This window comes from Mixophyes fleayi, chromosome 5 (genome assembly GCF_038048845.1).
Source record: "Mixophyes fleayi isolate aMixFle1 chromosome 5, aMixFle1.hap1, whole genome shotgun sequence".
In the NCBI taxonomy this organism is placed as follows: domain Eukaryota; kingdom Metazoa; phylum Chordata; class Amphibia; order Anura; family Limnodynastidae; genus Mixophyes; species Mixophyes fleayi.
The window spans coordinates 228015069-228042836 of NC_134406.1; the positions used below are offsets into that span (position 1 = coordinate 228015069).

Consider the following 27768-nt stretch of genomic DNA (forward strand, 5'->3'; position numbering starts at 1 on the left):
TAGTTCCAAAGTTGCCACGCACGCTCTTTTGTCACGCAAACTATAGACAGTTACAGCAAGTCATGCGATAGAATATGCTTAATCGCCTCATTTTTCACGCAATCCTAGGAGGAGCGAGCAAAAATGAACAAAATTAAGCATATTTTATCACGTGATCAGTACCACTAAAATAATGCTCAAGGCAACAATGGACGTCTCGCTCATAACTGAACCATCCCCTAATTTAGCCTTAACCTGCTCAGTAAAAGTCATTATAAAGTGATTGGCCCTTAAAAGAAGTATTCAGTCATATTTTTATTCAATCATATTTGTCATCATCAATTATTTATATAGCACCAGCAGATTCTGTAGCGCTTTAATCATATTCTTCAGTTGTGAAGCAATGTTTCAGTAACATACTTAAATATATATATATATATATATATATTTTGTTCCATTGTACAAGAAAATTATGAATTTTGACAATTTCAGATGTACGAACAGACGTATTGTCTAGGACATTAGTATAATTTGTAAAAAAAAAAAAAGAGTCTGGTTTGTGTGTTAAATAATTGGTGCCACCTACTGTACGATCTAAGAACTTCCTCTTTCACAATAACACATTGTTCAATGTGGATGTGTGATGCTAGGCAAATGGTATTGTAAGATGAAATTCATAATAACAACCAAAAAATGAGCAATGCGTATTATGCCCACATTACTAAAGTTTCCGTATATACAAATTAAATACTCATTTTCAGTAGCCATTAAATGATTACATAATACAAACATGCACTCTCTGTGAAGCAAGGATTGTTTTTGTTTCTTGTACTTATTATGTATTTTGTAACTCTTTACATAACTCTTACAGAAGCAGCGAGGCTCATATTTACTAAGCCCAAAACAGCAGCTGCTCACAATGGTCTATGTAAGTGCAGCGCTTCTCGACTTGCACAAAGGGATTTATATTTCCATCAGAGCACATAGGTTTCCTGAGCAAGATGACAGTGATTATGGAGGAGAGGATGATTATGGAGGAGTAGACGTTTACACTGAAACTAATTTGCATCCCTTGCTTTGTAATATGGTTTGTCCAGGATCAAATGTAATCCTTTTTTTGCTTACTCTCCTTAATGACTCAGGCCCCTGATGTCTCTTCAGTTACATGTTACTGCTAAATCAAACAGTATTTTAAGAGAAAAACTGAAAAGTTGTATTTAATGAAAGTAGCTGTAAGGTGGCACATTTACACTACACAGAGTGCACAATTTAAATTACTACTTTACTTTAGGTAGTTGGTAGGTTTTAGAAATTACCTAGAAAATATACAATTAATTCAGCAGTCTTTTTTTCTCATGTTTGCATTACTTTGTCTACCTAGTATGTCCCTGTTTAATGTATGCTCTAATGCATACTAGCCAACACTCCCTGAATGTCAGGGAGACTCCCTGAAATAGGGGTGATCTCCCTCACTCCCTGAAGAGTCTGGTATTCTCCCTGATGCTGAGCCAGTACAAGACGTGGTTGGCTTCGCCATCTGTGGCATGATGACACAGTTCAGAAATTGGGTCCTATGTCTATGTATTGATGCCTATGCAGGTGCCCATTTTCATGAAGACCAAGATTTAATCAAAGACTGACAGGTAAGACAACATGACTTCAGTAATGGAGACAGAAATGTAAAAGACACTTCAGTCTCTAGAGATTCATTAGCTGCTTTTCTTTAACGCATTGTTGCCTACATTCCGGGAGACTCCCACATTTCTGGGAGACCCCCCAGGAAAGCAGGGCAACCTCCCGGTTCTCACCCCGCAATAGATAAGCGGCAGGGGGGTGCTTAATGATGCAAATATCTCGTCATCTTAGCCCCACCCCCTCTTGTAATTGGCCAAAATTGTGACAATCGATTAGGGGTGGTGCCAAAATGATGCGATTTGTCAAGCCCCACCCCCACCTCCCCTGGGATCTCCCTGAAGTCAACGAGGAAAAGTTGGCAAGTATGCTCTAATGTCTCCACAGCCAGTGCCGTGGAGCTCTGCGGCACCTTACAAAGCAACAATAAGAATTTCTTCAATATGTACTAAAAATAAAAATAACATTAAGGAGTTGGATCATTTTGATTCCCCATCATGTGGAAAATAGAGGGCTGATCATTTAAACTAAGTATAGTAAGCAGGAACTATAATAATTATACAGTGGCAGGGAATTGCGATTCTATGTTCAGTTAGACTCTATTGTTTATTTAATAGACATATTACTAAATAAAGTGAAAACCTGCTCTAGATGACAATAGTTATAGTTTATTATTTATATAGCGCGTGACCTTTACAAGCTACTTAAGTCTGCAGTCCAGAATAAGAGCTTGTTCTAAATCAACTTTAAATTTCAGTTTAAAAATAAAATGATCAAGTATTTGTGTGCCACATGAAAAAAGCAGCCAGTATTTATCTAATGTGTAAAATAATAAACTAATTTGCACCCCTTGCATTGTAGCATGGTTTGTCCAGGAGCAAATTTACTCCTTTTTTTTTTGCCCTGCTCTCCTTAATGACTCAGGCCCTATATTGCCATTGTATAACATACAAACTACAATGCACAATAATTTTATAAGAGTTTGACCAGTCTTCCAGCAATCATGCACACAGCAACACAAGGGAACCAACGCTGCCATATGACTGTTTACTTGACATCACTGGTCCATATGAACCATCATATAACATATTTTACTATAAAGCTGTAGAAGAGAAAAAAGTCACGACTATGAATATCTTTCGGGCTAGATATCCCTGCATTCATTTTCATAACACCATGATTATAAACATACGCAGACATATTGTAGTACCATGAGTCACTAACTTTTGTGATTCCTCCAGTCCTAAAGTTGCCAATGGCAGGACCATCATGCCCATCTATATTAGAGATGGTCACTGACCCCCGTGTTTTGGTTTTGGTTTTGGTTCTGGATTACCTTCGTGTTTTGTTTTTGGTTTTGCAAAACCGTCATTGCGTGTTTTGGTTTTGTTTTGCTATTTTGTTGGAAAATCAATGTTTTTGGGCATAAAATAACCAAATTTAGTGCTCCACCTGTTTCTTGGATAAGTAATGTAATTGTAAAGCTAATAAATTATCCAAAAAACAGTTTAATTCCTGGTAGGTAGGCCTTCATTAATTCTACACACAAACCAGATTGTCTTCCTCTCCATCTATGCATATTGGCAATGCAGCCATCGTCTTTGGGTGTATATTACACCCTACACTTATAGTTAAATATCTAAAAAAATGGACAAAGGCAGTTTTGTTTCTGTCTCTATACCCCCCCCCCCCCCATCCACTTGTAGTTGAATAGAAAAAAAGCAGCCTGGATAGACTGAACAATTTAAAAAATAAATGGACAAAGGCAGTTTGGTATCTGTCTGCATCCTAATCATCCACATCATCATTAGCGCCCTCGTCACCTACACAAATCCCCCCCTCATCCTCTTCTAATTCCAAAGTGGCATCCTCAATTTGTGTATCACCGGCTACACTCGGGCTGTTCAGGCACACATCAGCAGAACTGCTGAAAGGGCCCCTCTTTATGGGTACATTATCAGAATGCTCACAATTAGACATACCACTGTTGGATGTACTCTCCACAGGGATTGGCCTTAGTGTTTTCTTGCAGCTCGGCTTTCACACGTAACAGTAGTTGTGCACCACTTTTGGAATTCAAATTACTTGGGCTTGTAAATTCTATAGACAAGCCTGCTTGTCTTCCTCTTCATCAATGACTCTTAGCAATTGAGCACTCGTCTTTGGGTGTATATTACACCCAAACCTTATGAGTGCAAATTAGTAAAAATACAGTTTAATCCCTGATAGGCCCTCCACCATCCTTTGCATGTTAATAGTAGGATTGGTTAGAGTTATGATTAAAAGTCACACATTTTTTTAAAAAATCTTTTCAAACCAGCCCAGATGTTAAACTGTTGTTCTCTGCCCCCTGCGTCATCCCTGCTTGTGTTTGGAAAGTGCATATTGGTGCCAGAACCTCACGTGCCAGAACTGCTGCCACTGGTGCCACACTGCTGCAGGACTTACACAATCAACCGCATCTTCATCGTCGGATACCCAAATCTCCCCCACATCTTCTTCTGAAGACAAAGTGTCATCCTCACTTGGTGTATCACCGGCTACACTCGGGCTGTTCAGGCACACATCAGCAGAACTGCTGAAAGGGCCCTTCTTTATAGGTACACTAACAGAATGCTCACGATTAGACATACCACTGGTGGATGGACTCTCCACAGGGATTGGTGTCATTTGTGATTCAGAGCAAACATTATCCTCTAATGCCTTACTGTTATCTTGCAGCTCGGCTTTGATGCGTAACAGCATTGTGCACCACTTGTAGGCTCGGTAACATTTTTAGATCTGCCACTAATAGACAAAGGTGAAGGCCTCATTCTCTCTTTGCCACTGCGTGTATAGAATGGCATGTTGGCAATTTTTTTTTATTGGCACTTAACTTTTCCTCAGTTACACTTCTTTTGCGCTTCAACACGGTAAAAAAAATTTTGGTGTGTGTTTTTTTTGACTGCTTTTAAAAGACTGTGTAGTTTGACATCGCCTTTCATAGATGACGTACTGGGAACACTACCATCAGGACTGGTGACAGAACCTGGTTGCTGATTCTGCTCATGGACTGCTTAGAATCCATTATGAGACCAACGCACTTGTAATGCTACAAATTGTTTTAGATACTGCTGACAAATATGACTTTTGACAGCCACAAAAAATAATGCAAAAGAATGGGGGACACCCCAAAAGCACTTGGAGTGCTAAATATTATATTTTAAATCTGCTGACAGATAGTACTTAAGACAGCCAGAAATATTTATGCACAATTATGGGGGACACCCCAAAAGTACTGGGGAGTGCTAAAAATTAGTTGGTAGATACTGCTGACAGATAGTAATTTTGACAGCCAGAAATATTTATGCACAATTAAGTATTGAAAAGAAAAAAAACCTCTATCCTCCTCTCTTCTCTAGCGATTTTTGTTACAATTGGAATAAGAATATTGGATTAGCTGTCCCTGCTCTAATCAGCCTGTGACTACACCCTGCTTTCTCCCTCTGTCAAATGGCGATGGATTGCTGTGGAGGCGTGTATTTATAATCTTCAAGTATCGCGAGAACCGAGCCCCGAGATCCGACGACGTCACGATCACGTTCGGCCTCGATTTGGATTCGGAGCGGGCGGGAGAGTACCGAGCTACTCAGCTCGGTGCTCGGATACCCAAAGTTCGGGTGGGTTCGGTTCTCGGGGAACCGAACCCGCTTATCTCTAATCTATATACAGGCACAGGGAAGCACTTGTGCAAGTTGGGAGTGAGTGGTGCTACATTGCAACAAAGCCCTTTCCTTCTGTAGAACAGATTTTTTATCTTTACTAAGATCAATGCTGGGACAATGGTCCAGGTCTCACTGGACAAAGGAGGGGGAAGGGGAGTGGTGAAACCAACGAGGTCCATAGAACCTGGATGTGCTTGCTCACAGCAATAGAAGAAGAAATGCTCCAACAGTCAGTAGCATGGTCTCTAATTGGCTGAGAAAACAGTGACTTTTCTTCCACAGGCAGCCTGGAGAGCAAATGAGAGAGTTGCAAGGAGAGAAGAGAGTACTGATTGGCTGTTTCATGTAATAGTCTGTACACGCTACTGACTGACTTTCTGGGCTGACTGTGTATGAAGAACCTATTTTCTTAGGCTCAGCTGAAGAGGCAGTCACACATGAGCACATTGTAATCTTGCTAGAGGCAAGCTGATTCTCATTTGTATGTCTGCCACACATAGGGTTGTCACCATTTTTTTGGGGGAAAAAATATTGGTCTTTCGATCGCCATTATGTTTCTTCCATATTAATTAAATTTGTAACTGGGAACCAATTTTACCTCCCAAGCCAGTAAATTACTGGCTAGGTGGGAACCAAGCCACAGATGGTACAAACCTGCTGCTTGGTTATACATCGCTCAACTGGAAATTCAAGTTGGTCGCACAAAAGTTCTCAAATTGTACAAGATCTGGCCAATCGGTACTCACGCCAATCAGCCAGATCTCTTCTGACATCACTGGGACCAATTAGTGCAGTCAGAAGATACCAGCAGACACAGACCAATACAAGTCATCTCTGTTGTCGTCTTCCTACCATGCTAAATAATGACCTGGCAAATTTACATCAGATTATTATCCAATCTGTCTGTCCATAGAAGTAATCTTACAGTGTCACCATCACGGATTCTATGGTGGGCAGAATCTTGCTCGTACTAAGCCAGCACTGTAAATTCAATGACATTGGCTTCTCCTGCAGTTGGATTTTGCAGCTCCCGTGCTTGCACCTAACTACCTCATCGTTCAGCCACCGCCGGAGCATGCCTGCACCTCAGCGAATAATCAGCCACTACATGGGCCGCTACTCGCTTGCGCCAGAGGTCTATTACCACATCAGCTCCTAGCTCAGGAAATGCCTCCTGGTGCAGAAATACTCACTGGTTTCCACTTAACACCCAGAGTCATCCTCTGTGTTGCTAATCATTCCACACCATCGCTGCCCCTACACCTCATTCTGATTGTTTGAGCTGCCTCTTCAATGCATTCCTTCGTTGTTTATATCACCTCTGCCTTTCTTCTTTCCCTTACCTCATAGCCACCATCTTACCTGGTCTATCAGGAGCGAGAGAAGCAGGATGTGAGGCACAGGAGAGAGCAAATAGGATCAAGGAGTAAAAGAGGAGCGAGAGAAGCAGGATGTGAGGCACAAGGGAGAGCAAATAGAGAGAGGATCAAGGATTGAGGGAGGAGTGAGAGAAGCAGCAGGACGTGAGGCACAGGGGAGAGCAGGTAGAGAGAGAGGACCAAGGAGTAAAGGAGGAGCGAGGGAAGCAGGATGTGAGGCACAGGGGAGAGTAAATAGAGAGAGGATCAAGGAGTGAGGGAGGAGTGAGAAAAGCAGGACGTGAGGCACAGGGAAGAGCAGGTAGAGAGAGAGGATCAAAGAGTGAGGGAGGAGCGAGAGAAGCAGGATGTGAGGCACAGGGGAGAGCAGGTAGAGAGAGAGGATCAAGGAGTGAGAGAAGCAGAATGTGAGGCACAGGGGAGAACAGGTAGAGAGAGAGGACCAAGGAGTAAAGGAGGAGTGAGAGAAGCAGGACATGAGGCACAGGGGAGAACAGGTAGAGAGAGAGGACCAAGGAGTAAAGGAGGAGTGAGAGAAGCAGGACGTGAGGCACAGGGGAGAACAGGTAGAGAGAGAGGACCAAGGAGTAAAGGAGGAGTGAGAGAAGCAGGACGTGAGGCACAGGGGAGAGCAGGTAGAGAGAGGATTAAGGAGTGAGGGAGGAGTGAGAGAAGCAGGACGTGAGGCACAGGGGAGAGCAGGTAGAGAGAGAGGATCAAGGAGTAAAGGAGGAGTGAGAGAAGCAGGACGTGAGGCACAGGGGAGAACAGGTAGAGAGAGAGGATCAAGGAGTAAAGGAGGAGTGAGAGAAGCAGGATGTGAGGCACAGGGGAGAGCAGGTAGAGAGAGAGGATCAAGGAGTGAGGGAGGAGTGAGAGAAGCAGGACGTGAGGCACAGGGGAGAGCAGGTAGAGAGAGAGGATCAAGGAGTAAAGGAGGAGTGAGAGAAGCAGAATGTGAGGCACAGGGGAGAACAGGTAGAGAGAGGATCAAGGAGTAAAGGAGGAGCGAGAGAAGCAGGATGTGAGGCACAGGGGAGAGCAGGTAGAGAGAGGGAGGGGGTTACCTGCGATGCAGATAGGGGCACAAAGGGACAGAGAAAGAAAACCGATAATGGGAAAGTTGAAGGGTAACATGAAATGTATAAAGGAGATATTATGGACAGTTATATTACAGAGACATGAGCGAGAGGTGGAGGGACATAGGGTGGATAATCTTGCATGATTTAACATGTTTTATATGATACTATATAGTATTAAAATGCATCTAAAATAATTTCACACCATTAAAACCCAGGCGGCTTCAATCCATTCATTTTTAAAGTTAAAGTTCCATACCAGTACTTCTAAATTTCCACTTCGACTCCTGTACCACTGTCTGTCTGTCTGTATATGTGTGTATATATATATATATATATATATATATATATATATATATATATATATATATATATATATATATATATATATATACACATACATACATATATATATATATACATACATACAAGTAAACCCGTGCATGATACTCATGCATTCTAGTCAAATCAAGCTACTTAGGGTGTTAAAAAGGTTCTTGTCATGCATTTGGGGCTAGGCCAGGCCTCCTCAGGGGAAGAGCGTTACTTCGAGACGTAAGCGCCCTTTTTTTAACATGGTTTTGTCCATATGTCACCACCTCATCATTCTTCTCCATCACCTCATCCTTCATCTTCATCGCCACATCCTTAATCTCCATCGTCTTACTGTTCTAAAACTGTCACTACTAATCGAGTGCCATTGAACAGTCCTCTCTTAACATTCAGATTTCTCAATAGCATAATAATGCTTCCAACTTTCAATCTTAATCTGTGCCTTGGCATTCCGGAAGGAGTCAAGAGTTTGAGCCCTCAACTCGAAAATTTAGCCTTTACTACCCCTCCCACGGGGGGAAGGGGGGATGATGGAAGTTAACTGACTTCACTATTATAATTTTTTTGTCAAATAATGTCAGTATACCAAATTTCAGGTCAATTGGATGAGCCCTCTCTGAGAAAATAGTTTTTTCCACACACACACTAACACACGCCGCTAGGCTTATATATATTAGATATATATACACACACACATACATACACACAAACACACAAATTGTGATCAGATTGCTTTCATTTCTGAAGTTAATTTGAACATTAATTAAAAGCTACATTTTTTTTGAAGCTATGTTTATACCTTTCTTCTTCTTCTCCTGAGACAATGATTCATCTCCTGACAAAAGAAAACAAACGTGCAGTGTAAATGTACCATATGCATCAAATTTTCAGCTACATATTGAATTATAAACACAATTAATTCATGGGCACAACACATTTATATCTCTATCAGTCTCTATGAAGATGTACATTAATATTTATACATTGTTTTGTTTCTTGGAAAAAACATGGTTTCATGTTTTTTTTAAAAATTATATAAACAAGCGAGTTATATTTTTTTAATTATCACCAGGATCTCCGGAAGCCTTCAGTAATTTAAAGATAAACAAGACAAATTTTTAATTTAATGAACGTACGTAATAATAAAGATTGTATCTTCATTTCCATAAATATACACTGTACTAATGTATTGCTTTATTTTTTATTAAAATAAATAAGAATTAATTGCTAACTTTCAAATATCTATATGTATCCATCATATATATTTATATCAGCACTGGGGCACTGGGGTCAGGAGTTTAATTCCTGACCATGGCCTTATCTGTGAGGAGTTTGTATGTTCTCCCCGTGTTTGCGTGAGTTTCCTCCGGGTGCTCCGGTTTCCTCCCACACTCCAAAAACAGACTGGTAGGTTAATTGGCTGCTAATAAATTGATCCTAGTCTGTGTGTGTGTGTGTGTGTGTGTGTTAGGGAATTTAGACTGTAAGCCCCAATGGGGCAGGGACTGATGTGAGCGAGTTCTCTGTACAGCGCTGCGGAATTAGTGGCGCTATATAAATAAATGGTATTAATAATAATAATAATAATATCTATCTGCACACACACACCTATGCCAATTAAATGATAGTTTAGCTTCATAGTTGACCAAATATTAAAGTTACACTGCTAATACATGAAAATTGAAATTAGCCCTCTACTATGAACAATCCTAAGCGATCTTGGGCTACATAGTCTAATGAACACCTGTGAACTCACTGATGAAACGCGTGTGAAATACATTTGAAATACTGGGATTGGTGCTAGATTGCGGGTGTAAAGCACAATGTATACAGTCAGAGACCTTTGCTGCATCTCTGTTTGTACTTAGTGGCTGCATGGTTACATATACATCATACGATTTTAAATGTATTGAAATAAAGACTCTGTTTTAATCACCAGTGTTTTCCTTCTCTTTCAAGTGAGCTGCCTGCAGCACTGGATTGTAGAAATGCAGTATTTGGATATCAGACATTAGGATTTCTTGGATAACTCAGCTCAAACCCAATTCCAATTATTTATCTCTTGCCTAATTATGAAGCAATGCTGTATAGTACTTAAAATGGAATAAAATACCCAATTTAAGCATAATGGGCCTAATTCATCAAGGCATGCATTCTGAGCGCAACGGGAGTTTGTTTAAAAAAAATGTGTGTAAATTGGCTCTGTGCACCCCGAACTCAACAGGGGACGGATCTGCAGATACGTGCGCTGATAAATTCGGGTGTAGGTCTGCTGTGGTCTTCTACTACACGAGACACTGCACAATATGTCCAATAGCCATGTGGATTATAAATTCACAAATGAATGCAGAGTAAACAATATTGAATTAATGTCACCTGTTAATAATAAAGGCATTCATTTTAAAACAGTTAAAAAAAAATAAAAAAAGTGTTTAAAAATACATTAGGATTTTCTTAATGTCTACTGAACATAAAATACATTTTTACAGTTGCTCCTGTTTGCAAACATGTAATAGCATGCATACGATACTGACATAACAAGGACTCAGAACTTAGACTAGTCCTGTAGCTGAAGCAAAAGACACGGCAGAAAAACAAGTAACTTTGCCATGTCCAGTGCTAAATTCAGATGTGGCGCTTGAGTTTGGCACACCCTGACTGTAAATTGACTACGCCAAACGCCCTCGCCCCATTCAGTCCCTTAAATTGTAGGCTGTAGTTAGTGTCCTTTGCGCTTGAAGACGGATTATATTGGCTGCGTTTATTGGCGTGTGGTACGGTTCTGGGCATGCGCAGAGTGATTTTGTGTACAAAACACTCAGAATCGACAGATACGTGCCTGACGAATCAGGCCCAATGTTTTAAATATTTTATGTCCCAAAAGCCTTTCCTTTCCAAGTTTAATTTCTGCACAGAACTCGGTCAGCCACACACGGATTCTTTTTGGCCAATATGATGGAACAGGGAAAACATTGGCATTTGTATAGTGGGTAATAAATCCCCTTTAGTACTCTGAACTGAAGGTTGGGATTTCCATCCACTTTGGCCTAGGAACCTCACCCATTTATTCATAGACGGGCAGCACAGTGGCATAGTGGTTAGCACTTCTGACTCACATCACTGGGGTCATGAGTTCAATTCCCAACCATGGCCTTATGTGTGTAGAGTTTGTATGTTCTCCCTGTGTTTGTGTGGGTTTCCTCTGGGTTTTCTCCCACACTCCAAAAAACATACTGGCAGGTTAATTGGCTGCTATAAAAAAAAAATTGACCCTAGTCCAGGGTTTCCCAAACCCAGTCCTCAGGGCTCCCCAACAGTGCAGGTTTTCCGGATCACATGTGACATAATTAGGACCACCTGTGGATCTGTTACAATGTTTCAGTCAGTAATGACTACAACTGTGCTCCAGCAAGTAGATATGGAAAACCTGCACAGTTAGGGAGCCCTGAGGACTGGGTTTGGGAAACCCTGCCCTAGTCTCTGTCTGTCTGTGTGTGTGTCTATATTAGGGAACTTAGACTGTAAGCTCCAATGGGACAGGGACTGATGTGAGTGAGTTCAGCGCTGCGGAATTAGTGGCGCTATATAAATAAATGATGACGATGAATGTTCTACATTAGAGTAGCTTTTAACTAGGTATATCTGCAACCTGTAAGCACATACAACATGAATACTTATTATAGAAATGAATTGTTGCTCATGATTACGTTGGGTATAATATAGCAATATCACAGAGAAATACACAAAAGTTTCCGATTGTGATTAATTCGTCTTTAGTGTCCAAGCTGTGCTTCATCATTCTTGTCCTATGTGTGTGTGTATGAAAGTCTTGCACTTAATCGAAAAATAGAAAGTTTACGTTTTAACAGACCAATAAATCATTAAAATGTAAACCTGTCTGACATATATGTAAGGCCACCTGCCCTCCTGTTATACCCTCAAACACTGCATTCAATCCTCATACATACATAGGAAGCATATTTATAGATCAATTCCATCTATAACACCACACAGGTCCAGTATCGGTGACAATGATTGTCAGGATGTCTCCCTTCCCACATTAACAGCTCTCCAGGTATGCTGCTTTACTCTCACTCTCGTGTACATATCTAAAACCATCACCGGCCATGGGCAACAGTCAGGTCACTTTTGTTTGTAGCATATAGAATGCGGTGTCCCCTTTGCTGCTATTATGCAAGGGTTTTAGTCAATGTTTAAACAGCTATAAGCAGGAAAGCAACAGCAACACATAACAAACTATAGGAAGGGATCATGAACATAGTGAAGAGGATCATGGGAACAGAACAACAGTAGTTAATAGAAAATGCTAAACTTTGTTCTAGTCCAATATTTGGCAACTATCAATGATAGCTTAGAACAGTAAAATAAATTGTAATGAAAGCTCCCTTTAAACTTGTAAATTGTGCAGAAGGTGCAGCAGCTTCTATGTGAAATAACCGTTTCCTAATGCTTCTACAGAAAAGACAGAGGAATGTGTCCTTGGGAGGGTGGACCACTTCAACCTGCTGCTTCAGAGTAGTAAAAGACAGCAGCTCATTAGACTTTCAACCAATCCAACATTTTTAATTACTTATTTTTTTCCTTTCACTAAAGGTAACCAGTTCTTGAGATGCCAACCCTCTTGCATGGACATGTAATAACAATAAGTAGTGCAATTCAGAATTGGCTCTGAGTGACACCTAGGGGTATATTTACTAAACTACGGGTTTGAAAAAAATGGAGATGTTGCCTATAGCAACCAATCAGATTACAGCTGACATTTTGTAGAATGTACAAATAAATTATAACTAGAATCTGATTGGTTGCTATAGGCAACATCTTCACTTTTTTAAACCAGCAGTTTAGTAAATATACCCCCTAGAAGAACAAAGTTCTGTTTTTCTTCACCATTCCTTTATTTTCATCTGCTAACATTTGTACTTTATTACCTTTTAGTTACTTTGCTGGTACCTGGAGGTCATGCATGTTTTTGTCCTTCATATGACTATTTGTGTCATTAAATCTGAAGTATTTTTTTTTCTATATTATTTTTAAAGAGGATTCTGATTATTCTATCCAAAAGCAGAGGTCATCTAGAAAATGACATTTACATGGCAGTCATGTGAGTCAATCTGCCACCCACTGGGATTTTCAAGCATGACAGGTTTTGCCGACAAAACCTGCATCTGCAGAAAGATGTATTCAAGCCTGTTCTGCCCTTGAAAGTGCAGATTGTTATGGTCAGCATGTGAAGAGCCGTAGGTGCATAAGGATACTGCATAGAAGTTTCTTAGAGATTCTGGTACTGCTTACAAATTTAAAAACCCTGTTTTATGTGAGCTTATTTAACCACTACAGCAAAAGAACACTAATGTCTAGAAAATTTACAGTCTTCTACAATCTCTACCAACATAACAAAAAGGTACAAATTAGAATTGTATTGCTTAAGTCAGTGGTTCCCAAACTTTCTCAGTTCGAGGCACCCTTAAGGTCACCATAATCTTTCCAAGGCACCCCTAAGCCGAAATAATTACCGGGTAGTCCCGATTTTTTAAGTAGTTGGGTCAAAATGACGTAAGATGTATTTAGGCCCCTTCACCATCACATTGTGCCCCTTCATCATATCACTGCGCCCCTTCACCATATTACTCTGCCCCCCTCTTCGCCATCTCACAATCTTCAGTGTCTGCCCCCCCCCTTCAGCGTGTCTCTCTGTGTCCCCCTTCAGTGTGTCTCTCTGTGTCCCCCTTCAGTGTGTCTCTCTGTGTCCCTTCTTCAGTGTCTCTGTCCCCCCTGCAGCGTGTCTGTGTCCCTTCAGCGTGTCTCTCTGTGTCCCCCTTCAGTGTGTCTCTCTGTGTCCCCCTTCAGTGTGTCTCTCTGTGTCCCTTCTTCAGTGTCTCTGTCCCCCCTTCAGCGTTTCTCTGTGTGTCCCTTCAGCGTGTCTCTCTGTGTCCCCCTTCAGTGTGTCTCTCTGTGTCCCCCTTCAGTGTGTCTCTGTCCCCCCCCCCCTTCAGCGTGTCTCTGTCCCCCCCCCCTTCAGCGTGTCTCTCTGTGTCCCCCTTCACTTCCTTTACTTACCTTCTTTCCTGACGACCTCTCTGCTGCTGCTCCTCACTGAGGCTGACGAACGTGATGACATCACGCTCGGCAGTCAGTGAGGAGGAGGATCCGGCGCTGGATGATTGGTAAGTTTGTTTGTTTTTACTTCTTTTTATTGCTAGGGATCGCGGCACCCCTGTGATACCGCCGCGGCACCCCAGGGAGCCGCAGCGCACACTTTGGGAACCGCCGGCTTAAGTGATAGATTTCTATTGATAGATAGTTTTACTGCATATGCCAAGGAAAAATATTGCTATGTTACCATGAACGAATCCCTTAGATTGTACGCTCCTCTGAGCAGGGCCATCTCTCCTCCTGTTTCCACCACTTCTAACTCTGCTCTCCAGCTACTTAGCCCTCCTCCTCGAGGGTCCTCCACCCCACGTCCACTCTCGCTCCCTCCTCCCCCCTGGGGATCTCCCTGTCTTCCGCGCCCTCCTTCTTGGGCCCCGTCGTTTGCGGATCCTCCATCCACCTTCCCCGCCCTCTCTAGCTGTGCATTGAGCGTACTGAGTTGCTGTGTTTACTGTACTGTGCTGTCTCCCATTGTATTGTGATTTTGTTTGTCTCTGTACGGCGCTGCGGATGCCTTGTGGCGCCTTATAAATAAATATTAATAATAATATTAATAATAATAATAATACCTACAAAGTATTTGATGCTCTTAGGCCACCGTTTATCAATAGGACTTTTTCAAAATGTAGAAACTAAAAAGATAATCATTGTATGTAATGAATATAAAATGTTTAGTTATGATAATAATGACACAAAGCTGGTTTACTCTTCTGTATTTTATTTCAGACAAAAATACGAGAGAGGATTACTGTACATTATCTTGAAAATCCTATTAACCTTATCAAGGTTGGCACACTCATAAAAACACCAAGCTTTTACAAATCTGGTCTGGAATAACATCTCCAAATAAAATAAGGTCCCAGCATGATGCTTCCTTACCTCCGTTTAAATCGTCACATACATAAAATTACACTTTTTTTTTTTTTCACTCAATTTAAAAGGATTTGCTGTACAATGCATTTATTAGGCAAGAATGTAAAACCCCCTTTCTGTAGAAGACAAAAATATGCAAACTACAAATTGTTCATCAGGTTTACCCCCTAGATCCCTCCCCAAAAAATATGGCTCTGTTAAAAACACGTCATTAGTCATCACAAAATAGAATGTGTTGTTCTCTTAGTCTAAGTAATAAAACAAAAACACAAAAAAAAAAATCACATCTTTGGAAGATTATTGCTCGTCCTCTCTGCCCTGGTTAAAAATTCATAGCAATATTACACATGTGGGAGGTGACAGCCCTCCCTCTGTAGTACTTCTAAAGGCCTAGTTTGGAGGATAACGGTTTCAAGACTACGTACTGGCTCAGTAAGTTAGACCACTTTGGTCCTTATGGGCAACAAACAGTGATGATGTTACATGTAATGTTAATATATCTCTGATTAATTTAGATGTCAAATGAATGATTAAAGAATTTTGTGCAAACTATTAAGCAAAGCAATAAAGGTAACTATGTATATAATGGTGCTTTTCAGGTTTAGGTTAGCACCAGGCTAGTGGTACATCACCCTCTAAATGACCTAATATTCATTATCATAGGTATTGAATGAGAACCTCAATGTTGCCAAGACTGTGACATATTCACTTAACATGTGCAAATCTCCTACACACATTGTAGGCAGACATTTTGTGGGCAGGCCCAAGGCGTATGAGAAAGCAGCCTATCAATTCACCAGGAGCTAGTGACATCACAGACACATGACGTCCTAGTGATTTGATGAGCTTCTCTCTCAAAAATAAATTCTGACTGCATTCGCTGTCTGGAGGTGAACATGTAGAAATATCCCTGGACCATAGCTTTGGTGGTATTTTAAAGAGGGTTGAAAAAGATTGATATTTGGAAACTAACAGTTATCCTTTAAAATACAAATGTAAAATGACAAGAAATTAAATTATGTTGCTCCCTGCAATACCAAGTTTATGCTCTTCAAGTCTTAGTTTCTACAAATACCACATTGCAATCCATATCATCTACATGTTCCCCATTGCTGGGGAGTCATGCCTGAGTCACATGTACAGGTCACATGACACCAGTGTACAGAACTGTATAGCTTATGTTGTGGAACTGAGAATACACAATGAATGGCATGCCAATGCCCAACTACCCACAGCCCGATTACAGGGCACTGAACGCTTTTCACATTGGCAGAGCATACAAGGCATCATTCACTTTTAATCATACACTGTGCTGTCAATAATAACTCATGTCAGAACACCTTACATACATGTGTCTTACAGCCCTGAGTACTGTGCAGCCTGACATAGGAAGAGATCAGTAGAAAAATACTATCTGAACTCTGCTCAGAGTTCAGTCGCTATAGTCTAAAAAAAAAAAAAAAAAAAAAATCAACATCAGCAGCGATTGTCTACGCATAGTACATTGCCATCACATATCAACTGATTTTTAGAGTTGCAAGCACCCATGTATAATAAGACTGAAATATTAAAAACATCTGTCAACGTGCCCTGTAGGTCACACATCTATTGTCTATGTTGTAGTGTATTAGCCTAGCGTTCATTGGGCAAACACTCATTTGTCGCCCTTGTATAGTGTGCTGCTAAAATACAAGAATTAAAAAAAAAAAAAAAAAAGGATTGCACAAAACTTTCCCCTGTAAGCACAAAAATAAAGTTAGCTCTTCTTTTTCTGCTAGAGATCCAAATTATGTTCATTTAGCCATTCTTAATTACACAGGCTCATAAAAGCGCGTATACGGACCCTAAACAAGGTTTAGATATGTACCCACAACATACGTTATATATTAACATCAAAAAAACACCAGACCCACTGCTGCTACGTCATAAATAGATTAACAATCATTCCGTAAAAATGATAGGTACAAACCTAAAAACAAGATACAAGAAAAAACATATCACAAAAACCACACACAGATATTGGCTAGTTTGGAATGAAAGGAAATTCTAAAATTGAAAAAAAGAAAAAGCTATTCAATCTAAAAACATAAAAAGTATACCCTAAAACGATTAGAAAATGAAAGTCTATTATGATAGTGTTCTCTCCCAGAAACTCAGGAACTGCTTTGCAATTTACTTCGTGGGTTCTATTAAACCCTCTGCTCCCTTGAGAAGTATTTGGTTATGGCTGGTCCTCTTGATGAAGGGGCAGTCTTTATGAACTTCTTAAGTATCTGTAAAAATAAGGGGAGATCTAAATTAAGGACCAACCAAATGCATGTGAACAAAGAAAGAAAAAAAAATTGTGCTATACCAATACAAATCATGCAATTCAGATAAACTAGTTTGCAGGCATGATTTGCCCATATATATGAGATTTTACAAGTCTGTATATTTAGTGGTATTTTTTAAATTTATGCAATGAACATTGGCATATCTATAGGGCCCTACGCCTATTGTGAACCTAACCACAGACCCTTTCCACTAATGGACCTATTTTGTAATCCTAAACTGCAGATGTTCCCTAGGACCTCCGTCAAGCAGGCACATCACAGACGGGGCCACTTTAAGACATTAATAGGCGCTGGTCAAAGATCAAATGCGTGGACCTCAAAACGGTTTTGCAAGACAAGAGAGGAAACTTGTGATCGTCTCCCAAAATTAGGATGTAGCAAGTTTTCTTAAGAGACAAGAAATTCCTGCTGTACATGTTAGTCCAGCGATAGGCAACCCGATAGACTTCAGTGCCTGCACAGTACAGCCGTCTAAGAGGGCCGCTCAGCAAGAAGTTAAACAATAAACCTAATCCAAGAAATAGACGTCTATCTGTAATAACATATCAGCCGGCATTTTATACAAGTGTTACAAGCTATAACAATCACTTCTGACAAAGCAGGACAGAGATGGAGGGACGTAGGTGAGGGCTGCATCACTGTTAGTCTGGGTGAGGGGTTATTACATTCATCTTTCTTCTAAAATAAGAGAAGAACTATTAGTACTCAGCATTGTTTTACAACGTGAGTCAGGTGTATAGACTTTAATTAGGGTTTTGGTTAGGTCTAGAACTGTAAAACTTGATGTAGGATTCAGATTTAGGACGCGGGCTAAATTTAGGGCAATGCAAACAGAAGTATTTAAATTATAAGGTTGCGAATATATAATTTAGATTTCACCCAAAATATGGGACTATGTCTTATAAAACATATAGTCTCTTGTCTTCCTAGGACACCAGGGGGCTGAGATAGAAGCTCTCATATTCCATTACTAAGAAGTGTAATGGGGGAGCAGAGAAACTGCCCCATTTCTTAATTAAATTGGCCCTGCGCACATGTACAAGCTGGGATGAAAAAGTATCCTGCTTACGATCAGTCAACGCCGAGCTGATGACTAATTGTATCTATCATTAGATATAAACAGGTGGGAGGTGCCAATAGGCCATGTGGAGGACAACTATAAGGCAACACCAACAGGACTTATATATTAGTGTGTGGTGAGGGAGAGTGACTGAGGGAATGGGGTGGTATTAGGGATCATATCTAATCTGCCCATCTATTCCAGCAGATGACATTGTGGTATATGGGCATCCACTATTCCATCAAAATGCCCACCTTTATTTTTAATAACAGATATTATATCACGTAGCAATGTTGCAGTTTATTACATAGACATTTCCTATTGTGCTTAATATGATTTTAATTGCTTTAAGTGTGTTATTCAGTTTGTATTGTATATTCATCAATACATTGATGAGTTAGGGGTGGCTGTTCATGAACGCAGCCTATCAACTCGCTAGGAACTAGTGACACAAACTGCCTCAGTGACTTCACCGTTTCCTATTGAATTGACACGCTGCATTTATGAATACTGTTTAAGCACCTAATACGGCAGCCTCTATTATGTATGTGGGCTATAGGTGCGCTTATAGCATTAGATAACCTAGTTAAATGCAATGTTCAGCTCTCCTAAGATTCTAATGGACCACTTTTTATTCAGCACTGCATCAAAATCAGCAGTTCGCCGAATGTGTCACACGAAATAAATTGCAAAGCAGCATTTTACAAGGCGATCAAAAAATAAAAAAAAAGGAAGTCACATCAATGCATATACTAAGAAAGGACTATTTAGGTTCTAAACATTTGCAGATACAGGTATGTGAAAAATATATATATATATATATATATATATATATATATATATATATATATATATATATATATATATTTATATTATATTCATTCACACATACACGCACGCATATATATATATATATATATATATATATATATACACATACATAATACACACATACAGCATAGAGGTACAGACTGATAGATACGTGCAAACACCTTGCCTCAGGTTATTCACCTTCTAACAATAAATGCTGGATTTTATTTATTTATTTATTTGTACACATTAATGGGGTGATTTTCTACGGATGCAGACATATTATATTTTAGATTTCATTTACCTACAGAAGTGAGTGGACCTCTTGCTGTTCTGAGCTCGATTTCAAACAAAGAACCACTGCACTAATCTGTTCCCAGTGTAAACACATGAAGAACATTGGAGACAGGAAGCGGCACCAAATGAAGTTCCTCTGGGACAGAGAGCATTCATTAGCTAGCCTTGGGGACAGACGTCAGCCTCATTATCCATCAGAGCACAAAGCAACACCAGATTCAGTCATGTAACTATGGCCATATAGCAACACTGGATTAATCTACCCGGCGACACACAAGAGCAGATTAGTTTCAGTCTCCTGACTACAGAATGCTTCATTAGATTTATGTTCAAACGCTAGGAATTTTATCAGCACTGGATTCATGTATTATCCATGGTATCAGACAATAAAAATCATGTGACTCTGGTGCTACTGTCCGTTGTAGACACCATACCTGATGCCGTTAGTATGTGAATCTGGGATGATGACTCAACAGAAGTAGAAAGATTATTTTATTATCATTTTTATTAAGTTATTTACAGTGCATCCGGAAAGTATTCACAGCGCTTCACTTTTTCCACATTTTGTTATGTTACAGCCTTATTCCAAAATGGAATAAATTCCTTTTTTCCCTCAAAATTCTACACACAATACCCCCTAATGATAACGTGCAAAAAGTTTTTTTGAGATTTTTGCAAATTTATTAAAATTAAAAAATCACATAAGTACATAAGTCACAGCCTTTACCATGAAGCTCAAAATTGAGCTCAGGTGAATCCACTGATCATCCTTGAGAGGTTCCTATAGCTTAATTGGAGTCCACCTGTGGTAAATTCAGTTGATTGGACATGATTTGCAAAAGGCACACACCTGTCTATATAAGGTCCCACACTTGACAGTGCATATCAGAGCACAAACCAAGCATGAAGTCAAAGGAATGGTCTGTAGACCTCCGGTGACAGGATTGTCTTGAGACACAAATCTGGGGAAGGGTACAGAAAAATATCTGCCTCTTTGAAGGTCCCAATGAGCACAGTGGCCTCCATCATCTGTATATGGAAGTTCAGAACCACCAGGACTCTTCCTAGAGCTGGCCGGCCATCTAAACCAAGTGATCAGGGGAGAAGGGCCCTTGTCAGGGAGGTGACCAAGAACCCGATGGTCACTGTGCCATTCCTACAGTGAAGTATGGTGGTGCATCATGTTGTGGGGATGTTTTTTAGTGGCAGGAACTGGGAGACTAGTCAGGATAGAGGGAAAGATGAATGCAGCAATGTACAGAGACAACCTGGATGACCTCAGACTGGGGCGACAGTTCATCTTTCAGCAGGACAACGACCCTAAGTACTCAGCCAAGATATCAAAGGAGTGGCATCAGGACAAGTCTGTGAATGTCCTTGAGTGGCCCAGCCAGAGCCCAGACTTGAATCCGATTGGAGAGATCTGATAATGCTGTGCACTGACGCTTCTCATCCAACCTGATGGAGCTTGAGAGGTGCTGCAAAGAGGAATGGGCGAAACTGCCCAAAAATAGGTGTGCCAAGCTTGTGACACCATATTCAAAAAGACTGGAGGCTGTAATTACTGCCAAAGGTGCATCAACAAAGTATTGAGCAAAGACTGTGAATACTTATATACATGTGATTTCTTAGTTTTTTATATTTATTAAATTTGCAAAAATCTCAAACACTTTTTTACGTTGTCATTATGGGGTATTATGTGTAGAATAGGATAAGGCTGTAACATAACAAAATGTGAAAAAAGTGAAGCACTGTGAATACTTTCCAGATGCACTGTATATAGTGCCTACATATTTTGCAGAGCTTTACATACAATATTTCATAATTTACATCAGTCCCTGCACAAGCGGCGCTTGCAATCTATATTCCCTAACACACACACACACACACACACACACACACACACACACACACACACACAGGTTAGTTCTGCAAGAAGCCAATTAACTATCTGCTATGTCTTTGAGGTGTAGGAGGGAACCAAAGCACCCATAGGAAACCCCACAGAAACAAGGAGGGTTGGCATCAAACCTATGACCCCATATATTTTTATAATTAACTATCCCCAAGTAATTAAATATAAGAAATATCTGCTGCTCCAAATAATCCACTAGCATATTTATAACACTTCTGTTTTATCAGGTCAATAGCCAAACTAAGAATAACTTTTGTCACTGTTCAATAAACACAAACACACAAATGATAAAACCACTGCCATCTACTGGATGTTTGTGTAATGGCAATATACAAGTCGACTTAATGGAGAATCTTGCACCAGAAACTTTTCGTACACTTTCATGCCCAGAAGAATACTTGGGGAGCACCTTTGTACCTCAAGTGCCCAGTAATTCAAAGTGCCAGCTCACTGGACCTAAGTGAACCTAGGCAGTTGCCTAGGGGACGGGATTTGGGGGGCATCTAAAATACTGAATGAATGAATGACAATGTCACTCATTCAGTGTCTTTATTGTCACCACACACTGCGCGCCCACCACTAACATGAAGGGGCAACACCTGAAACCCTCCCGGTTGGCTGCCGCTTCTCCATGTTAGTAATGGGCTGGGGGTGTTGTGCTGGGTGTCCAGAATGCACGCACCGGTCCTGTGGTGCATTCTGGGTTTAATGCCTGTCTGTATTACGCAGTATTGTTTGTTCCCAATTGTAAAGCTCTACGGAATCTGCTGGTGCTATGTAATAAATGTTGAAGATGATGATGATGTTTTATGTTATATAGTCCGTTATGTTGGGCAGGTTCCGTTTCGTCAGTCACTGCGCATGTTCCTTCTCCTGGATCGGCTCTATGCAGAGGGCACTTAGGACATGAGTATTTACCTGTCACTTTCCTGCTTCCTCCTCAAGAGGACAACAGAGCAGGACGGCAGAAAACAGATGGGGCTTAGTCATGAATAAATAAACGTGTGTGTGGCTGCTATTTAGCGAACACAATCTGTAGATGGCAACAAGTTCACTTAAAGTCTGGTAACAACTTCAATCTCTGCAATTAGTACAGAATCATGACACTATGTCAAGACAACGGACATCATGTTTTCCTGTAAACAGAGGAGTGAAAGAATAGCTGCCAGAAGGGTATAACGTCCAAAGATAAATAGTTGTGACTTCTCTCTATTTACTGACAGCTCCTCATTCACTACACTGTGGAGAGTGAAACTAAAGTCAGGGTAAGAACAAATAGAAGAGAGTTAAATCCTTTACCCAAAGTCTCTCCAACTCCAGCCAGCCACAAATGCATTGTATGCACAGTATCATTAAATGACCCAATATTAGTGTGTGTACGACCCCAGAACGAGTAATGTGTGAGAACAATTTATCGGATCCTTTTTTAGGCATGTCTGGAAATCCTGCTGGATATAACTGCTGTCAGCTTGTGTGTGTGGGGATCTGCCTACTGCACTTTGAAACTCCCATGTGATCAAGCAGAGCACTAAATGACAGATTCACTTAACCAATCACGTCACTTGTGCCAAGTGGCAGCACAGGCTTTTGTGTGTCCAGCTTTGTGCTGTGAACAATTTTTGTGGTTAGCACTTCTGCTTCACACCACTGGGGTTATGAGTTTGATTCCCGACCATGGCCTTATCTGTGTGGAGTTTGTATGTTCTCCCCGTGTTTGCGTGGGTTTCCTCTGAGTGCTCCGGTTTCCTCCCACACTCCAAAAACATACTGGTAGGTTAATTGGCTGCTTTCAAATTGACCCTAGTCCCTCTTTCTCTGTCTGTGTGTGTGTATTAGGGAATTCAGACTTAAAGCTTCAATGGGGCAAGGACTGATGTGAGTGAGTTCGGAATTAGTGGCCATATATAAATAGCTGATGATTGTTTTCCACAAAATGTTTTTGGAGATTCATCTTGGTCCCCTCTAACCTGCCATATTTTGTTTATCATTTAACCCTGTTTGAACTGACTGAATAAAGTGTGAACACAGTATAGTGTTTTGCTGCAAATACACGGACCAAAGAAATGATAAAAGATTGCCCTTAACAAAACAAAAGCGGTAGTCTGCTGGAAGAGAACCAAATGTAAAAAAATAAATTAAAAAGAAAATCAAACCATGCACAATCAAACAGGACTCCAAAATGTCACTATACCTGCATGTTCTTCAGTCTGTTCCTCAGACGGCACAGAGTTTGGATCTGGGGGGGAAGGAAATAAAGGGATCAGTTTGTATTTGTGACATAAGTATATATTACGGCTTGGCAGGAAGGTGGTGATGCCTGAAACCAGCATCTTGGTGGGAGTCCCATGTGAGGGATCCCCACCTTGTTCCTACCAATGGAAGGCAAATATAGGGGAAATGTGTCCCAGTTTGAACATCACCTTTAATAAAGACAACACAGAACAGTAGGAGAGTCTGACCTTACATTGTGATATGAAACCAACTGCTGCTCACAGCATTTCCATATTAATTTGCATAAAGGATACACATTTGTTTAAATAAAATAACGGGTATTATATTCACTGGTTAAAGTTAGGAAGAAGAAAGCATTTGACACCATGGGGGTAAATGTATCATACCCCGGTTTTTTCAACTCGCGGGAGTTCGGCGTCTTCGCAGCTTAAATTTAAAGCAGCGCTGCTTTAAATTTAAGCTGCGAGGACGCCGAACTCCCGCGAGTTGAAAAAACCGGGGTATGATACATTTACCCCCATATGATGTAAAACAATGAAGGCGTGAGATCTACTGGACCTCATACCGACCCTTAAAGTGCACAGAACAAGCAGCACATATACCTGCTATGTAGCATGTCTGCCAGCTCCATGGCGCCATCATGTTAGCAATATACAGTACATGAATGTAACTGTTCCTTACAACAAATTTATACCATTCGAATACAAAATAAGTGGATTAAACTACCTGAATTGTAATCCATTTTGAGCAAAATATTTATCTAGAGCAAAAAACAAAACTATATTCTAGGTAATTGATAGCATTGATATCTGCCTCTTTTTCAGTGGGACAGCTGGGTACTGTCTAACTGTCTCTTGCTTCAAATCAGTGAGCCAGCTGTGTATAGTGTGTGAAAAGCTTTAAATTGTAATGTGTCTTATAGCTATAAGCAGATAGTACACGCTGGGCATTCATGGTTACATGCCTGCAATCTGGTAGGGACAGATGCCGCTAAGAAGACTGCGTGCACTCAGACAAGAATTAGTTAATATAAAAGTATAAAATGTAAGGATGAAATGATAACAAGGTTCACAGAGAATTGGTAAAAAATAAGCACTGAGCACAGAGTAGAGACCACAGACACATGCGGGTCGTGCATTGGTTGTACATCTGTCCCTATGGCAGCATTGGGACTATAGGTCCTGTTCCATAGTAAACCAGGATTACAGGCTCGTACAGATCCTTAGAACATTGAGTGACACTCAAATACCAGGGACTGCTTTGCAGTCAGGTTCCCTGGTTTGTGACAAAAACATCCAAAATAGAATATAAAATAGTACAGACAAATACTGACCCAGCCTGTGGGTCATGTGAAAAGTACAATTTGGACTGTATTGGCCTCCTGCTTCTAGACCTCTGCAGGGAGGCTGTGTGCCCGGCTTGTAGAGGTTAATTCAATATCCCTATCCTCCCGGATAATGGCCTCATTAGGGATCTTAAAATAAGTAACTTCTTATTTCAGTCTCCTGGACAAAACCATGTTACAATGCAAGGGGTGCAAATTAGTATTCTCTTCAGGGGCGCACGCAGGATTTTTTTTTTTTAAAAAAAAAAAAAAAAAAAAAAAAAAAGAGAGCTGCTGCACATGTCAGCAGGTCCGTTTCTGCAACACTGCCCCGGCGCAGTCAAAGAAGCGTCCACGGCAGTGCTGTATACAAAACAGCACCGCCACGGGCGCTTCTTTGACAGCGCCGCTATGTGGGAGACTTCGTTAGCGGAGGGGGGGGGGGGGGGGTTTATGGAGACCCAGAAACCCACCCTGCGTGTGCCCCTGCTGTTTTGCACATAAGTTAAATACTGTTTTTTCGTGTAGCACACAAATATCAACTTTAAATTTAACTGTACAAATAAGTATTTGTGTGCTACATGAAAAAACAGTCAGTATTTCACTTATGTGCAAAACAGAATACTAATTTGCACCCCTTGCATTGTAACATGGTTTTGTCCAGGAGACTGAAATAAGAAGTTTCTTCAGTTAAGATCCTTAATGAATCAGGCACGAAGTTTTCAACCTGATCAATGGTTTAATTTTTACCTTTCCATATCCAAACAACTGCTGATGCATTAGCCATAGGCAGGTGATACATCTTGGACAATGTCCGTCCATTACACAGGTTGTTTGGTGAAGTACACTGGGCAGACAGATAGATACAACTGTAAAAATCATTGTCAGTCCGAAGACTTTGTGGCTCACAAATGACCCTTACCGCCTCCTGTATTCTACATTCCACTAAATTTGCAGCGCAATACACTGGTTATTTTGTACTGACAGAAACTATAAAGGTGACCTAGTAAATGGACATACATACCTGCTGCTTTGTCACTTGGCCTGTCATCCTCAACTGGATTTTCTGCAAATTAAGTGGACATATGGAAGACATTAGGTATTTCCAATAACAGTGATCACATGTACAGGGGAATACTACAAAAGATAGTTATGTCTTAGCTCTCAGACAGCTGGCAATCAAAATGTTCTCAGATTTTTCTTTACATTCTGTAGAAAAATATGCAAATCACTAGTGGTGCTACACAACAAATATAGGCTCGGAGACGCAAAGAAGGTTGGAATTTGGGCACAATAGATATGTTTCTAAGAATTACAAATGTTAACATATTAAGTTTATTTATGGTTTTACTTCTATAGTTCATCTGGGGCCTGATGAAGTTGTTTGTAATATTAGTCTGGTCCTTTACTGCTGTACACACAAAGGCCATACAACACCATTGCTCACATTTAATTTTCTTATGTCCTTCTGTTCGTTTAGACAGTAAAGCTGGGTACACACTACAGAAATTGCAACCAACTTTTTATGCCGACCGATTTTACATGTGATCAATGTTCCGATCGCTCGGTCCATGGACTGCATACACACTAGCCTTGTTTAGGAACGATAAGTGGAAGAGCGGACGTCCCTTTAGCGACTTTATGCAGCCATGTTGTCGTGAGCAATGATTGTAATTCCGTCCTCATTGTTGTGGATCGGTCAGAAGTTTATACACACTACACAGCGGAAACGAGATTGGAACAAAAATATTAAACGGTACGGCCAACCAAATGAGGCGACAATCGTCCATTTGGGCAGACTTTCGACCATCGTGTCACTGCACACACTGACCTGACTTTTGAACGAGCGGTCATATGTCGGCTGATTGAGCTGATTATCGGACGAAAACCGTGTAGTGTGTACCCAGCTTAAGGGGCTAAACTAGGAAACGTTTTAATCAAAAAAGCAAACGACAAGTTCACCATAAACTCACTGTCTACAAATATTAATTATATCAATGAAATCTTGGCTCATTCTCTAAGCTTCATGACCCGAATCTAATTCTACCAGAATAGAAAGAGAAGAATAGAATCTGAACCTTATACTCACCATCTGCTACTTTCTGTTCCACTTCTATTTGCTCATCTGCACAAAGAAAACCATATAAATGTTGCATTTGATCACGTAGAATTGGCAATTTTTTTATAGCAAAAATGGCAATAATGAAAACAAGAAATTTGGCGAATAAGTAACTTTTTAATTTTAGGCATTTCAGCCACAATGTATAGAAGTGTCCTTGCCTGCATCATTAAGATTATTTTGGAAACGCTTACTAATGTCAGCGAGCTGTATATTAATTCAACTCTGCTCTTTTGAGTGCACGTAAGTCCTACATATAAATACGTGTAATATATTAGTAAAATATATTTATATAGTGCCAGCATATTATACAGTGGTAGAGAATGTTTAGTTATTCAGGCCTCTCTCCAGCCAAGTACAATTTGCAATCTAAAATCCTAACAAAAACGCCCAGTAGGGTCAATATTGTCAGAAGTCAATCATCCAGAAAGTTTTGGACCAGAGCAGTCAAGGGGAAAGCCACAGACAGAGGGAAACCGTGCAACTGCTACACAGGTAGCTGTAACCAAGGCCCCAGTCACAATG

General features: G+C 40.5%; 1 protein-coding gene across 3 annotated transcripts in view; it reads right to left on the reverse strand.

The window, feature by feature from the left end:
* Positions 1-27768, reverse strand: part of ASPH (aspartate beta-hydroxylase) — a 148030-nt gene that overhangs the window by 52822 nt on the left and 67440 nt on the right. For all 3 annotated transcript variants that reach the window (XM_075213566.1, XM_075213568.1, XM_075213567.1), the window contains 4 exons: positions 27214-27249; positions 26149-26190; positions 23760-23804; positions 8906-8941 (listed from right to left, as the gene is read on the reverse strand). In XM_075213566.1, coding sequence (XP_075069667.1) covers positions 8906-8941; positions 23760-23804; positions 26149-26190; positions 27214-27249 — 159 coding nt within the window. The remainder of the gene's footprint in view (positions 1-8905; positions 8942-23759; positions 23805-26148; positions 26191-27213; positions 27250-27768) is intronic.